A 16,474-nucleotide genomic window follows, 5' to 3' on the forward strand; every position below is an offset into this window, starting at 1 on the left:
TTGGCTCCAGTGGTAGACAGGAGCTGGGGAGCCCCCACACAAGGGGGAAAAGAACCAGGTCCATTGCTCAAAGCCAGGACCCAGCAGGTCATGCCATGGTCGGCACCACTGAGGGAGAGAGTAAGACCTCTGCCATACGACCTGGTCCTCGACTGGATCCAGAAAGAGAGAATGCAAAACCACAGCAACAGAAGTGGGAAGTGGAGGGGAGAGGGGAGAAAATCTCAAAAGAAACACTCAGAAGAGGATTTCACACCTCTTGATAAATAGAACAATTGGAGAATTACTTTAAAATAAGTACATTAGGGTCCTCGGTGGTTTAAATAAAAAAACATTTTTAAACAACACAAACACACATACGAGAAATTAAGAACCAAAAATAGGCAGGAGTGAACCAAACAGAAATCTCAGAAACAAGAACTATAATTAATGCAACAAAAATTCAACATAAACACATGACCATACACAAGGAACTAGTAAACTGGAAAATAACACTGGGGAATCCATCCAGAATCGTCACTAGAAAAAGATATCCAAACCATGAGAATGCGGTTAAAGAGAAACACAGACCGACTGGAAAGCTCTAGTGTGTAATTAACAGAAGTTCATCCAAGAGTTGAGAGCAAAATACAGTTATTTTCAGATGTACAAAGATGAAGGCAGTGACCATTCACAAACCCTCAGTGTTTTTTTTGTTTGTTTGTTTAAAGAAAAGTGAGCAAAGAGGAAGGGAGAGGGAAACAAACAGGGGAATAAGTATGAAAAAGGACAGCAAATGCTGTGGGTTTAACAAACTGTAAAGTATCACAATCTGAATATGAAAATAAGTCAACCTAAAACTCGACCATAACGACAAGGTGGATGGGTGACCAAGGAAGCTCCAGTTTTTTTCTCTCAAGTAGAGGGTGAGGGTGAGCGGTCTGCTGGGCTCTCAGGCAACAGGAGAGGCAAACTGATAACCAGGCACAAAACCCTCCTTTTCATTTTTCAAAGATGATCTTATTTAAACTTGAAAAACCAACTTGCCTCTTTCTCTAGAAAGACTGTCTATGTCAATCCTAAGCCTTCAACACAGCAGAAAATACCATTTAAAATTCTCACTTTATAGGAAGAAAGAAAACAGTGATGCGAGGTGTAAAATCATTGAGACAGCTCTGTGAATTAATTAATAGGCTAAAACCAAAATGTGAATACAAGTCGGGTCAATCAATATGCTTAAAGATACATGTTCGCATCCTTCTTCCTGAGTTAATGCCACAGTGAGGCAAATTCCAGGACCATTCAGTAAGGAATCTTAGGATAAGGTATTCTTGCCCTTAACCTCATTTCCAGTATTAAGAGAAAAACAGCCAGAGGCAAGTTCTCTCTGAAGAGCTTTTTCCTTTTTTGAACCAACACTTTAGGTAACTTCATACACATGAAATCATAATCCTGCATCTGGAAAAATATTAGCATTGAATATAATGAATGTGTGTAATCAGCTTTATCTAACTGATAACACTTGTCCAGATAAAACTACATCTTGGATGCTGCTGCCATAATACAAAGCATGGACTTTTAGGTTCCAAATAGTAAGTCATCCATTCGTTCTCCTACTTTGCAATATAAATCCACAAAGCTGGGTTTGGGGTTATTTCGGTAGAACACTGTTTTGGAGAGAGAATTAAGCTCGTAGCACGCTCCAGTACACAGTAAGCACTGGGCTGATTTCATGATGGTCCCGCCAATGCATGCTTCCTTCCTGGAGCTAATCCCATCAGGTGACTGGGCAGAAAGCAGTAGAGCCAAAACCTGAGTCAGCCAACAGGGCTCCCAAAGACCATCTCACGTGAAAAGCATTTGGTTTTCAAATGCCTTAACCTTCACTGACAACAGGGGTATTAAAGCTAATCCTATGCTGATTCAATACAAAAACTACTTGAGAGTGATTCAAGAGGAAAGAAGGGAACATAGTTACCGGAAGAGTAAAGAAAGCGGGATGCTTCGCTTCATCTTCGTATTTGCCTTCAGTTGAACTTCCAGCCTCCATGGATTTGGACGTAGTGTTCTTACCAATACCCATCATTAAGAGAAAATGAGTAGTTTGGCCGTTGGACTGGAGCGGCTGGAAGAGAAGGCTTGTTCAAGCGAGGAGCCCAGGATCTGAGCTGGCTCTTCCAGTGCCAGGAGCACCCAATTCTCAGGCAGAGATGAGCCCCACAAGTGCCATCTCTAGCACCTAGAAAGAGAGGAAGCAGCCAAATCACCAGGAGCACACAAACAGCACAGGACACACATTCACTGCATTTCCTGCAGAGAAGTCAGAGCGTAAGTCACATCCAAACATCAAAAAAGCACATTACTTAATCACACTTTTCAAGTCCCCACTATTTTGGTTATATTCAGTCACACAGATTCTGAACTGGCCCCTGGAGAGTGGGACCACTGAACTGGACCATCAGAAATACCCAAATACAAAGATGAAAAGGCAGCACAGGGATTTCTCTGACATGCATTATGGTACAGATCTCACAGCACAGCACTATCCAATGGAACCTGCCACAGTGATAAAATGTTCTGTATCTGCCTTGTCCAATCCAACAGTCATTACCCACAAGGCAATTAGTACTGAGCCCTTGAAATGTGGCTAGCGCAATAGAGAAATGGAATTTTTACTTGCATCTAATTTTAACTGATTTGAATTTAAACAGTCACATGTCACTAGTGGTAACCACAGCTAATTTACCAGGATATCAAAAATTCCAAATTGTCTATAGGTGCCCAATTAAAGGCAGGGGAAGGCATTCGAAAGCATAAAAAAAGGAGGGGGGGGGGGGATAAAACGAACCCAGGATTAAATGACCAGAGTTCGAGAACATGTCAAGATGACCTTTAAATGGGCTAGAATGCCACACAAAACACAGAGCCAGAACATTCCGTATCAATCAAATGACAACATAAACCTAAACAGGAAATCAGAAAGACAAAATAGAGGAAAGGAGGTAAAAAGGCAAGAGATAAGGGAGGAAGGGGAAGGAGCACAAGATGGACCTGGAAGGCTCAGGCAAACTGATATTGTTTAAGGAGGAAAAGTGCACTCCTCTAGGCTAAGAAAAAAATCTAAGTAATAGATGAGTAGGAAATCACTGGAACAATTCTCTGTGGCCAAGTTTCAGTGAAGAAAATTAAAAACTCAATGTCAAACAACAGAAGCAGGACTTACACAATGAAAGAGATCCACCCAAAAATTAACAAGCATTTGGGGAATTTCAGCTTCCAGAAATGAGAGGACACATAAGATCCCTACAAGGATTGGCATGTGTACAATAAAACATGCCTAAGTATGCCCAACGTTTTATTAAAAAAAAAAACAAAAACAAACCACAATCAGATAGGGGTGAGAAGGGACAGAACACTCGTTAGAACAATGTCAGATCTCAGCGCCAATTACTGTTCCAACTGAGAAGAAATAACCCAGCCAAACAGTCCTGCAAATGTGAAGACACACCTACAAAGTTTAGGAATATAAGTAGGCGGACCACCTGGGTGGCTCGGTCAGTTGAGCACCCGACTCTTGATTTTGGCTCAGGTCATGGTCCCGGGGTCATGGGATGGAGCCTGGCACCAGGCTCCAGCATGGAGCCTGCTTGGCATTCTCTCTCTCTCTCTCTCTCTCTCTCTCTCTCTCTCTCTCTCCTTCTCTCTCCCCCCCCCACCCCCTGCCTCTCTCCCTCTCTCTCAAATAAGTAAAAACAATGAAGAAAGAAAGAAAGAAAGAAAGAAAGAAAGAAAGAAAGAAAGAAAGAAAGAAAGAAAGAAAGAAAGACGAAATACAAGCAGGAAAACCTCCTGTTCAGGGAATTCTGTTACAGACTTTCATTCAATAATGACTTTGGATGAGCCAGGGGAAAAACGAAATATAGGCAGATAAGAGAAAGAATCACACAAAATTTGATAGTTTGGTAGAGTGCAAGATGGGAAAATAAAGGAAACGGCTGCCAGAATATCAAGTTGCCTCAAGTAGAACAGAATCAAATGCACATATCAAACTTTTTTCAGGGGCTCGTTTGTTTTTTTGCTTGTTTTTAGTTTTCTTTTAATGTGTATTTTTGAGAGACAGAGCACAAGCCAGGGAGGGGCAGAGAGGGAGACACAGAATTCGAAGCAGGCTCCAGGTTCCAAGCTGTCAGCAAAGAGCCAGATGCAGGCTTGAACCCACAAACCATGAGATCATGACATGGAGGGGCTCTTTTGGTTTAAATATGCATGCACATTTTGCATTCTTGGTTATATCCTATCCATGGTCTGTTGAAAGCAGCAGCTCTCAACCCGGACTTTCCCTCCAGGGGACATTTGGCAATGCCTAGAGCCATCACAACCCGGAGAGAGCCACCAGCATCTAATAGGTAGAGGCCAGGAGTGCTGCTAAACATCGTACAATGCATGGGGCAGATCCCAAATGTGACCACCCCCATGACTGGGAACAAAGAGGGACAGTTCCACCGTTGCAAGACCACTTTCCATCAAGTACCCCGTGTCCTATTTCTCTACCGAATGTTTAACTGGCCCTTGTGAGCTCTACCGGGACCTACCCCCTGCCTTTGCTGTCTCTTGCAGAGCAGCACCCTTTGGGGTACCCTGAAGACAAGCCCAGTGAGCAACAAGAGGAGATGGGGCCTCTTGTACAGGACAGTGATACACTGAGAGGCTTTGGGGCAGAAGGCTCCCAGACCTGGAAGAGGGGACACCCTTTTCAAGTAAGACAGAGAGCGGAAGAAGGAGAGGAGACTGAACAATGAGCACAGAAAGATATCCTCACAAGTCCCCAGGTGACAGAGCATTCCACACTCAAGTGTTTGGGAGTGAAGAAGACAGTCTCAAGGCCAGAACCCACAGCAAAGTGCTTCATCCACATAGGCTGAACTTGAGTGGGGAAATGTCAAGGCCCAGATGCAAAGCACAGCAAAAGACAAAAGTGGGGGGGGGGGGGGGGGGCTTAGGGTCTGGTTTAAAGTTTGTGTTAAAAGGCAAAATCTCCCAGGGAATCCAACACTGGGGAAGATCTGCCTGCCCCCAGCCCCCCATCGCCCCTCTTCCTACTCCTTGAGAAAGGAAGACTAAAGCAAAGCCACTGCTATCTTGCCCCTGACCCGGTGATGAGGGAAAGGAGGAGCTGAGGGATGAGTGATGGGGCTCATTAACGATGAAAAGGACGAGGAACAACACAGTGAGAGCGACAACCACAGTCTCCCAGCTAAGCACCTGCCTCACCAGATCAACAGCCCCTTGTCCTCCTGAGTAGGAAACGGTATTGCATGATATTCCACTAATTCCAAGGGGAAGGTAAGCTTCAGAGCAGCTCAGTAACTTGCCAAAGGACACACAGCCAAAAGCAGTGGAGCAGGATTCAAACTTTAATCAGCATTCCTGCCCTAACAGCGTTTATACAAGCAAGACCCCCGGCCCCCCTCCTAGAGCGAACGTGGCCCAGGCTGGCCTGGAAGCCCAGCCGCCCGACTTGCCGTGTGCCGTCTGCCCTGAGATTTCAGGGGGGGGCCCCAACGGGGCAAGGACCACCAAGCTCCCTCTCCAGGAGCCCCCACCTGCCCCAGAGCAGGAGCTCCCAGAGCCGTACCCTCCAGGCGCTGTGCGGCATCGCCACCACCTTACCAACAACCCTACTGCCTCTGGCCTCCCTTTCCTGTTCTAGCTCGAGCACTCCACTTGTCCACACAAGCGCAGCCAGCATGCCCTTTGATATGTCCTGATGCACCTGAGAATAACAGCCCAATTCCTCAGCAAGGCCACAGGGTCACCGTGAAGCCTCCTGGGAAGCGTGGCCCCACTGCGCCGTCATTTCCATCTTTCAGGTTCTCGGGTGCTGGGTCCCTCACGAGCCCTCAAGCTCACGTACAGGCAGTGCCGCCCAAATCAACACCCTTTAGCTCGCCCCTTCCATCGGGGTAACTCCCATCAGTGCTTCCTCTGCTCGCCACCTCACCAGGAAGCACACATCCAGGAAGCGTGAGGATGGATGGCTGATACAGCGAGATCACGTCTGCCTGCCCAGCCAGACCACACGTCCACTGCCTGTATCCCTGGCTCGCGCGGCTCAATTTGGCACCTGTATTGAAGGTTGCCCGCTATTTGTACAATGAATAAATACACTGTGAAAAAATAAAGGTACTAAATATAATGTAAGGCTGAGTCTGGCTTAATACTCTTACTAAATTGGAAAAGGAGATTAACAGCCAACATTCACCACATCTGTAACACCGTGGATGCACGGATGTCAGGGACAAGCCAGGGTGTGGACATCACTGCGATCATTCGACTGACAGAAAGAGGAGGGAAGTGTCTGAAAGGAAAGGAGCAAATGAGAACCACAACCAAGAGGTAGGAAAGTCAGAGAATCTACCGATAGCCAGCTAGGCACAAAATATGTGAGCAGAGCTCCTTTGGCGCTGATTGGCTCAAACATTACCCAAATGCCAGCAACAAGCATCTGGTTCCGAAGCTGGCAAAATACCGCCCTGCCTGGCTTTGCAGGGCCCCCAGGTAAGAGTGGGTTTTACGTTGTCATGGGTGGTAAACAACAGCAAGGAAGAAGCACACGTGACAGGGTATCTGGGCCAGAAAACCTGAGATGTTTATGGAAAAGTTTACCGACCCCTGAAGACAACAGGATGAACAAATCCTGTTTAAAATGGCAATTATAGAGGAAAAAATAGTTTCAAACAGAGAGGGAGGCGAACCATAAGAGACTCTTAAATACAGAGAATTAACTGAGGGTTGGTGGGGGAGCTGGGGAGAGAGGAAATGGGTGATGGGCATTGAGGAAAACACTTGTTGGGATGAGCATGGAAGTGATGAATCACGGGAATCTACCCCTGAAACCAAGAGCACACTGTACATAGCTAACTTGACAATAAATTACGTTTTTAAAAACGGCAATTATAGCATTAAATACTTAAGTTTCACAAAAAATGTGCATGACCTTTATTTATACAACAGTCAACTATTACTAGGGATCATAAAGCAGATTTAAATAACTAGAAAAAAAAGACTCAACCCTGGAATAAGAGTGCTATTCGAATATTCATTTTCCGATATACATAATGTATATGAATTCAATAAAAATTAATACCGCAAAAGAAGAGAAAGGGGGCTAAAATTCCTGTGGAAGAATAAGGATAGCCACAAATATCTGAAAAAATAATAAGAATGTGCTCTATTAGACAGGAACCCTAACACAAAGTTGGAATAAACAGGGGAGCTCACAAAAACTGACAAACAGACGAGACAACAGAAATCCCTGAGGCCTGCTTCAGATTCTGTGTCTCCCCCTCTCCCTGCCCCTCCCGCTTTCATACACACTCTCTTTCCCAAAAATAAACAAACATTAAAAAAACTGGGGGGGGGGGGGGAATGCCTGGGTGACTTGGTCAGTTAAGTGACTGACTTCAGCTCAGGTCATGATCTCACATTCCGTGGGTTCAAGCCCCACATGGAGCTCTGTGCTGACAGCTCAGAGCCTGGAGCCTGCTTCAGATTCTGTGTCTCCCTCTCTCTCTGCCCCTCTCACGCTCACGCTCTCTCTCAAAAATAAACATTTAAAAAAAATTTTTTTTAACTCAAATGAAAGTATATTAAAATGAGGTACTTTTTTTAAACTATGTGGGTTGTTTTTAATCCCTTATTTGTAAGACAGTGAATAGACAAACTTACACTCCTAATGAAAAATAAATTTGCTAATGAAAAGGCAATTTGATTATATGTATCAAAAGAGGCCTATTAATGTTCACTTCTAACATTAATAGATATATTTACTGTTTAATATTTGTTAATTAGGATGCAAAGATTTAGGTATGAAATTGTGCACATTAACATTATTAATAAAACTAAAAATCAGGAAAAATCTAATATTCAACACTAGGAAATTGAATGGCAAAATTATGGTATATTCCTACAAAGAAATACCACGTGGTCAGTAAAAACAGGACACAGAAATAATGACTGACATGGAAAGATGTTCGTTCACCTTATATTACGTAAAGAATCAGGTTTAAAAAAAAATAGCATGCATAAGACTATGTTAAGTGAAACAAGCCAGTCACAGAAGGACAAATATGGCATGATTCCAAACTTATGGGGCACCTGGGTGACTCAGTGAGTTAAGTGTCCAGCTTTTGGTTTTGGGTCAGGTCATGATCTCACAGAGTTCGTGAGATCAAGCCCCGCGTCCGGCTCTGTGCTGAGCGTGGAGCCTGCTTGGGATTCTCTCCCTCTCTCTGCCCTTTCCTCTCTCTCTGTCAAATAATTTTTTTTTTTTTTTTAATCACTATCCTAAAGCAAGTAGGAAGCCATCACTGGCTCCTAAAAACAAAAATCTTTTTCAACCTCAAAATAAATCTGCAGCCTGACAGGGTAGAAAAACAGCAATTTGGCAAATGCTGCTATGAGCAAGTAGGAAAGTAAAATACTCAGATCTTTATTTAATAAGCTTCCATTTCTCCAGGAAGTGAACCACCAATAATCATGAACAAATGCAGAATAACAGCATTGAACCAGCACTTCTTTGGTCAACTATTCAGCCAGTGATCCTCTCTTTTGCACTTAATCTGACCATTTCTCTGCTGTTCAGGAATGTGTCGACTCCCTACTGTGGCTTCCCACAGCCACCTGACTTGGCAGTATGATGGTACTATCCAAACAGAATTTAAAGTCTGAGCTGCTCCCGGAGTTTACTAACCAAGACTTTGTGTTTCTTGGAAGCAAAACCTAAGAAAATGTGTCTTCCCATCACCATCTGGCAGTACCTACTCCAAAGCACTTAATGGCTGAATGAAGGAACCACTAAGAGTCCTCCCAAAGGGCAGAATTCTCCTGTGTACAATTCATCTTTATATTCCCAGCTCTGAGCACAGGATACTCAGTAAACATTAATCAACTACACACTTACCCCATATAGATGGCACTGAATGAATACTACATCAAAAACATAAATGCATGCCAAATCCAACTTTTACAGTTCTCCAAAATGATACAAGAAGAATAAGAATAGAAAGAATCAGTAGTTCATATGCCTAAGACTTGCATGGGAAGGTTATTCAAAATACAGACTTCTTCCACACAAATACCTGTGGACAAAGTCTCAAAGCTGTCTTCATTATAACAGCCCCAAATTCAAGACCCCAAAAGGTCCATCGACAGGCAAATGGATAAACAAGCCATGGTGGGTCCCTACAAAAAATACTCAGCAATAAAAAGGAAGCAACTACTGATGCATAAACGTGGAGAAAATGCACAGACACTATGTTGAATGAAAGAAGCTGGACCCAGGACATGCTGCCTGACTCCTTGATCTACGGTGACAGGAAGCAGACAGTGGGGATCTACTGCAGGAAGGGAGGAGGGACTCCCATAGGCAGAAGGAAGGAAACACTGAAGAAATACTCTACACCATGGTTGTGATTCTGGTGGCTCCATCTGTATGTATATCCATTTACTGTATGTGAACTATACTTTGGTAAAAATAGATTTTCAAAGGAAAAAAAAAACAATTTAAAACTCCCATAATCCCACCGACTTAAAAAATGTTCCCTCCTCCAAATTCTGATTCTGTAGACCTATATTGGGACCTGGGAACATTTTTTTTAATATTTTTGAGGTGCGGTGGGGAGAAAGAGCACGAGCAGGGGAGGGGCAGAGGGGGGGGGACAGAGGATCACAAGCAGGCTTAGAGCCGACAGCAGTGAGCCCAATGGAGGACTCGAACTCACAGTGAGATCATGACCTCAGCCAAAGTCGGACGCTCAGCCGACTGAGCCACCCAGGCGCAACCCACCCCCCCCCCCGCAACGGGAACATTTTTAAGAAACGCACAAACGTTCTGATGCCAGCGGTCCTCAGATTACCCCCACCTTTTGATGGACAACCTGGGGTGGGATAAAACTACTTTCTCTGCAGCAACCTACCCAGACAGCTGAGAGTATGACTAACAAGGAAAACTTTGGGATAAAGAAACTCAAAACCTCAACTTGCCAAGTGGTAGTTTGGTTCTTACCAAGGTACAAACAAGAGCTTTCAGAGCCGGCCAGGTTCAATGATAAAGCACATTTTAAAAGCCAATCCGTGGCTCTCTCTGCTTAAATCCCATCATTAGGGGATTATAGTTGAACTGCGGCTGCTCCATTAAATTCTGTTAAATGCTAACATTTGACCTAAATGCTTTTAATCCAAGACAAAAAAGGATTATTGGAACACATATCCTCAACTTATAGATGTTCAACTCCCTTTAATTAAATAAAAGGACTTAAATGGTTGCCTAATACATAGGGTCCTGCTTTAGAAAGTTTACAATCCTGACATTCATCCTAGCTATTATTATTCCCTTTAGGCAGCAGCGAATGAACCAGTTAGGGGTGGTTATTATTTGATCTTGTGATGACAGTTACGGTCATGGGGTATAACGGGGGGGGGGGGGGCGATCCTCCCGCAGCCTTTTCCGAAACACTCCAAGAACTTTTGCTCTTATTTTTCAAACTGCCAGTCAGTACCCACTAGTAATGGGCCATGATCTCAGCCAGAATTTGTAAGACGATGAAATTTAGCAGAACAAAAAAACCTCAGAGCGTATCTCATGAGACAAGGGTGTCTAGTTTCAAGGTAAAATACTTTACTGTGGCTCAGTCAACACACACGCACATACACAAGCCTAAAAGTCACTGATGTCACTAATGCCCTGCCGAGTGACATAGAAAGCATATTCCAAGTACCCAATTTAAATCAGGTTATTTTCTGGGCTTCAAGTAACATACCCATAGAAATAATTTGTCCAAGTGGTGCAAGATGAAGACACTGCTAAAGTGTCGTACTATCTCCTTGCTATAGGAAGAGACCGCCCAGAACAAAAGCCTCCGAGTGGCCCTTCTTCAGCATCTATCAGAGCCCTATACCAAACGACCTCCATGGCTGCTCTCAAGAAAATCTCCAATCCCCGCAATGAGCTGGTGACAGCTTTCTGTCACCATCTCAGTTTGTCGACTTTTCTCTCAGGAGGAGAAGTTTAAAAGAAGCTGGATAAAACCTGGATTTCCGGAGGGGAGCCCAGAGTCAGCTGCCAGGTTCCATGTCAGAAACCTGCTGAGAACTCCAGGAGGAACAGTCCTTGAGAGGTCACACCCCTGGGGCCCATGAGGTGCCCCCATGTGACAACCCTGCTCTGAAGGCGGAAGAAAAGGCTTCGGGCAAATATTGCTGGACTACCTGGGTGTCCCCTGAAAATGGAGTCGGGGGCCTCGGCCGCAGGGCCCCCTGGGAAGACATGGCAGATCTTCCTGGAACACCACAGGGTAAGGGAAGATCATTCCTATTCGAAAACAAGTATTTTATGAAGCATAATGTGAAAACCCCCAACTGCTAAAATGAAACAGAAGATGTTAAAGAACACTCTGTGCCTGCAGAAGACCCCTTCCGTCTCTTCTAGAGACAGGGCCCGAGAGGCCAGGGTACAGAAAAGGCTCTAGACCCAAACTGAACTCTAAATCCTAAGAGAGCTCTTAAATCCAGGCTGAGAGGGAACTGGATTTAAGCTGATGTCAGTTTACACACAGGCTGAGCCATGAAAAGTGACGGTCATGGGATCCAGAGGGCAAGACGCTGACTCATCGACTGCTCAGTTAGGGGAAGACGGGAGTCAGGCGTACAGTAAAAGGTCAAAGCAGCTAATGTTCTGCTGGTGTAGGGGCTTTAAAATACAAACTCATCAGGGATCCTTGTTCTTCTGACCTAATGTGGTAGCTAGCAGACATCTTCTGCAGTTGATCTCATCCAGCAGAAATTTCTTCCCTAAACTTTCTTTAAACACAATTATGACAAGACCTTGAGCCTCATTATCCTAACAATGCCTCTCCCACCCCAGGTACCATCCACATGGGCCACAATGACCTGCAGTTCCCAGGTCGGAGCTCAAGAAGCCTCCTCCTCCAAGAAGCATCCCTGGGTTTGCTGCCCCCCTTCCATGTTTCCATGGCACATGCCTTCTTGGTCTAGCTCCCTGACCAGGCAGGGATAGGGACAGGGATGCAGTGCCCACCACATAAAAGGCACTCAAATATTTAAGGAAAACTTGAACATTTTCCCAGAGGCAAGTCATACATCTGAAACAAAACTTGTCCCTGCCCTCCAGATTCACTCAGGGAAATCCTGTGCCCAGGACAAGTGAGGTGAGGACAGGTAATGAAGTAAATTAAAATATAGGCCAGAATTAAAATATAAATGTATATTTGAGAAAACTCAAGCAAAATCAAGTTTTATCGCATTTACTTCTACTATATGATTTAACATATCATTTTGTACAAGTGGGTTTTTTTTCTTTTTATTTAAAGACTACCTTAAATTATTAATCGGTAGTTTTAGGAGCCACTGGGAAGCTAATTTTGTACGGAATTGTAACAGCAAGATAAGAGCATGCTCAGAATTAACTGACTGCCTATTATATCCAAGATACAAACAGGATTTCACTTAACCCTTACAAAAATACCGGAAGGGCTATTATTCTCACCCTTTCACAACTCAGAAAACAGAGGCAGAGAGGCTGATTTTCCCTTGGACAAAAGCCAAGGGCAAGTGGCAGGCACAGCAATCCTGAGAGCATGAGAGCTGCTCCAGTGTCCTCAGACACCAACGGCACGAGGCTCCGAAGAGGAGCACCCACCAGAGGCCCAGTTACGTGTAAAGGTCGTTTTGGAAGAAGCTAAGAAAAGCTTCCCAGTTACTATCCATGAATGGGAAAAAGCTTCCTCCTCCAGCACACCTCCAAAGGACCTTTGCCATCTGCCAGCTCCCCCACCACCCCTTTCCCAGTACAAAGACAAACTTGAGTGCTAAGGTGACTTCTAGGGATGGCTGTGCCCTGCTAACCCTGTGGCCGCCTCGGTGCTGCTCCAGCCCCCGGCTCCACCCTCCCTTTCCAGCACAACTGAGGACTCGTGCTCCCTCTCCTCCTGCAGGGGAAGCCTCCGGAGGGCACAGAGTCACCTCCAACTGCTTTGCCACGGCTGCCTGGACTGGGAAAGGCTCAGGTGCTAGCAGAAGCATTTCCCACAATCCTTCACCCCATCGCCTCAAGCTCAATGTACTTATCAGCCCTCCCTCTGAACTACTCTTCAGACTACACCATTCCTCTCTGGAACGTTCTTATCAGTTCCTCCAGCCCCCAGCGCCAAAGCCAGATTTCCTTCCCTCACCTGCAGACAGAGGTCAAGCTCGTCCTCCCTCCTTTCCTAACTGCCCATGACACCTGCTTAGTTTTGCTGGACTTTGGCACCTTTACTCAGTCCCCTCCACCACCTGCTTCCTTCCTACCGTCCATTACACCTGCAAATCTCTTCCGCAGTTATCTTTCTTCTCCTCACGCAACCCCCACTTAATCAAGACTTCTGTCTCCTCCTCACACACTTTCCCAAGATAAGGAAAAGGGCACTCTGAAATTTCACCTACACTGATGGATTACCTGATGACTGAATGTGGGTTTGCCTAAACTGCACTGCAATTACCTGGGGCTGAGACGCTGTAATTCTTCTCCAGGTTAACCCCAAGTACACAGTGATCAAAATAATAGGTTTCCCCTGACCTTCAATAAATGGGAGCCTTTTCCCTGACCGTCAATAAACATCTCATGCCTGGGAGTATGTCATATAGTTTTTTTTCTGCAAAGGAACATATTCCTCCTAATTCATAAAAAAAATATATCCATTCAATACAGAGACTGCAACCACTTAGAATCCTGTGCTACACATGTACAGCTTTTTTTTTTTTTTTAGTGTCTGAACCTAACATTTTGATAATCCCCCAACCTTAAAGGATTAAAAAATTGATGTATTCATCTATAAAAGACTCCAGCTCTCCATGAAGTTTGTTTAGTCTGTACTCCTTTTTGTTTGTGTACTTAGTTTTCCTTGAACCCCGAAAATTCTGCATAAAAGAAAACATAAAAGGCACACAAAGCCTTGGATGGCTGGGGGCTGGACCTCACTCAGACAAGGTAAACGAGCCCCTGAAACACACCGTATCTGACATTTCAGCTGTTGCAGATGGGGTTCTAAGTTCACTGTTTCTCACATGTTTAATGAAGGTCACTGCCTTCTAAGAGTTGTATAAATGCTAATGTTCGGTTATTTAAATATTGTCAGGCGGCACTGAGAAACTCAGGCTGGAGACTTTCTAGTAACACAGCTGGGCAAGCTGGAGCCGCAGGCTCCTCACCCGCCCACAGACACACACGCAGACATAGTTGTGTATCTTCGGAAAACCAGACACACAGCCACGGACGGGAGCACATGGTCACAGATGCGTGCGTGCGGAAATGGACCCTGCAGCCCCAGATGCACATGCAGACAGAGACACATACACAGACGCTAATTCCCCCAAAGCAGAGTTCACGTACCAAAAAATGGTCTTACCTGCAGAAGGAAATCTTACCCTGTCCACAAAAACATTCGTTCATTAGCATCCCCCCCACCAACTCTCTGCTGGCATCTGTGCTGGGCTAGGACCGTTCTAATGCTCAGCCTGAGACGCTTCAGGTACCGAAGGAATTTCAGCTTTTATAACCCACACAGGCTCGCCAAAATTGTATAACCACACCACCTAGTCAGAAATGCTATCCATCTGTATTACACAACAGCCACCACCTGGTTACAAACGGTTACTGCACACTTCTAATTCGGCCCGCTTACCCTCAGTCTGTAGCAGGTTTCTACGTGGCACCTGGATATTCTATTGTGGAAACCAACCAGTCGCTGGGATCACATTTCTCAAACCCACACAAACAAGGGTAATTAAAACCTATCTTTCCAAACACTCTGTTCAGATGAACAAGTCCACCCACACTGCTTTCAGCTCCGTGAAAGGGGGGGATTAATTTTGCTTCCTGGTAATTTCTCATTTCCCCCCTTGGGAGCCCCAAAACAATTGTTTTCAAAGGTCAAAGACTTTCAAAGATTAAAAATACATTTTCCAGGCATGATGTCTTCACTCCAATGATAGGAAAAGCCACAAGTAACTGCAATACGGAGAGCCAAAGGCTGGAGCCCGGCTGCGTGTGGTACCCGCTATGCAGGTCCCAGCTGCAGAGGCCCCACTGGAGAGTCGAAGCGCCTGAAGAAACACAGAGGCACGTGCCTCTGGTACCCATAAGACGGAAGGAGCCACACCCGTACTCGGACTTTGTCCTTTCCGGTCCTGACTCCAGGCCAGGGCCTGCCAGAAGCCTGGGCGGTGGGCCTCTGGGCCCCTGGGGATGTGCCGTGAGAGGGCAAGTACCACCTCCATCTCCCCAACACCACACAGGGACCACAGGCTCAGAGAAGAAGCAGCCGGGCAGAAGGGGCATCCACCAGCAGCAGAGTACATCTTGAAAGATGTGATAAAGGCAGAGGAGACAGGACAACCTAGAGAGCAGCCTGAGAGTGACTCATCCATGAACGATCTTAGGGAAGTCCGCGGTGGGCACAAGAGAAAGATGCCAGTTGACTGGAGGAGAGGCCACAGTAGAAGCTGAGGAGGAGGTTGGGAGCCAAGAGCTTGCAGTGTCCAGGAGCAGGAGACTCACCCCCACAGGTCCCCAGAGCACAGGCCACACGTGACACACCCAAAGCATCGGGGTGACATGCCCAGGGAGACCAGAAGGCCCCTCGCTCCAAAGTGAACCGGGAGAGAAGACCCAGTAGATAGCCTACGGAAAAAATAATCCAGTCCCTGTACCCTGAACACAAGAACTGTCCTCGGGATGTTCTATGAAGATTCTCACCTCAAAAAGGTTAAACTGCAGGAACCAAAAGAAAATTTCAATTTGGAACAAAAGAGTGAAGAATTAAAAAAAACAAAACAGTTGTTATTTTTTTTAAAAAAGGGGAACAGGACCAAAAGATGACAAGCTGGGGGTGTTACAGAAGCGACAAACACAAGTGAAAACTGGAGGAAGTAGCAGAAAACTAATGGGTGGAGGACAAGCTAAAGAAACATGGGCAGACAAGGAGAAGTCCAGAAAGGCAGTTAACAGTCCACAGATGAGAACCACAGAGGGACAAAAGCAAAGAGCAAAACCAAGACATGAACAACCTGTGCTCCTTGACTAGACTTAAAGAGAACAAAGAAGCCAGTCATGTTGTAGGGCTCCGGTTTACATGAAATGTCCAGACAGGGCAAATCTCGAGAGACAGAAAGTAGATTAGTGGCTGCCTGGGGCTGGGGTGGAGATGGGGGACAAGAATGGGGAGGGACTGTTAATGAGTTTGAGATTTCTTTATGGGATGAAGAAAATGTTCCAAACTTGAAGGTGATGGTTATGCAAGTCTGATTCACTGGAGGCCGCTGAACTGTATGTGCTAAAGGGGAGAACTTTGTCGTGTGTGAATTCCATCTCGATAAAACTTTTTTAATAAAGAACCAATGGGATAGAAAATATAAAAAAGATACAGAATAAAAACTA

The 16,474-nt window shown here is 45.2% G+C and overlaps 1 protein-coding gene across 8 annotated transcripts in view; it reads right to left on the bottom strand.

Annotated features, from left to right (window-relative positions):
• The window catches only part of SLC23A2 (solute carrier family 23 member 2), a 133,812-nt gene that overhangs the window by 75,203 nt on the left and 42,135 nt on the right, over positions 1-16,474 (bottom strand). For 5 of the 8 annotated variants that reach the window (XM_027069610.2, XM_027069613.2, XM_027069609.2 and 2 more), the window contains one exon: positions 1,958-2,218. The exons of 2 other annotated variants lie outside the window; for them this stretch is intronic. In XM_027069610.2, the coding sequence (XP_026925411.1) occupies positions 1,958-2,065 (108 nt within the window). In that variant the 5' untranslated portion in view covers positions 2,066-2,218. Of the gene's footprint in view, positions 1-1,957; positions 2,219-14,444; positions 15,762-16,474 lie in introns of those variants that run through there. One more of the 8 variants, XM_027069615.2, reaches the window with a different exon arrangement.

The sequence above is a fragment of the Acinonyx jubatus genome, chromosome A3 (genome assembly GCF_027475565.1).
Source record: "Acinonyx jubatus isolate Ajub_Pintada_27869175 chromosome A3, VMU_Ajub_asm_v1.0, whole genome shotgun sequence".
Lineage (NCBI taxonomy): Eukaryota > Metazoa > Chordata > Mammalia > Carnivora > Felidae > Acinonyx > Acinonyx jubatus.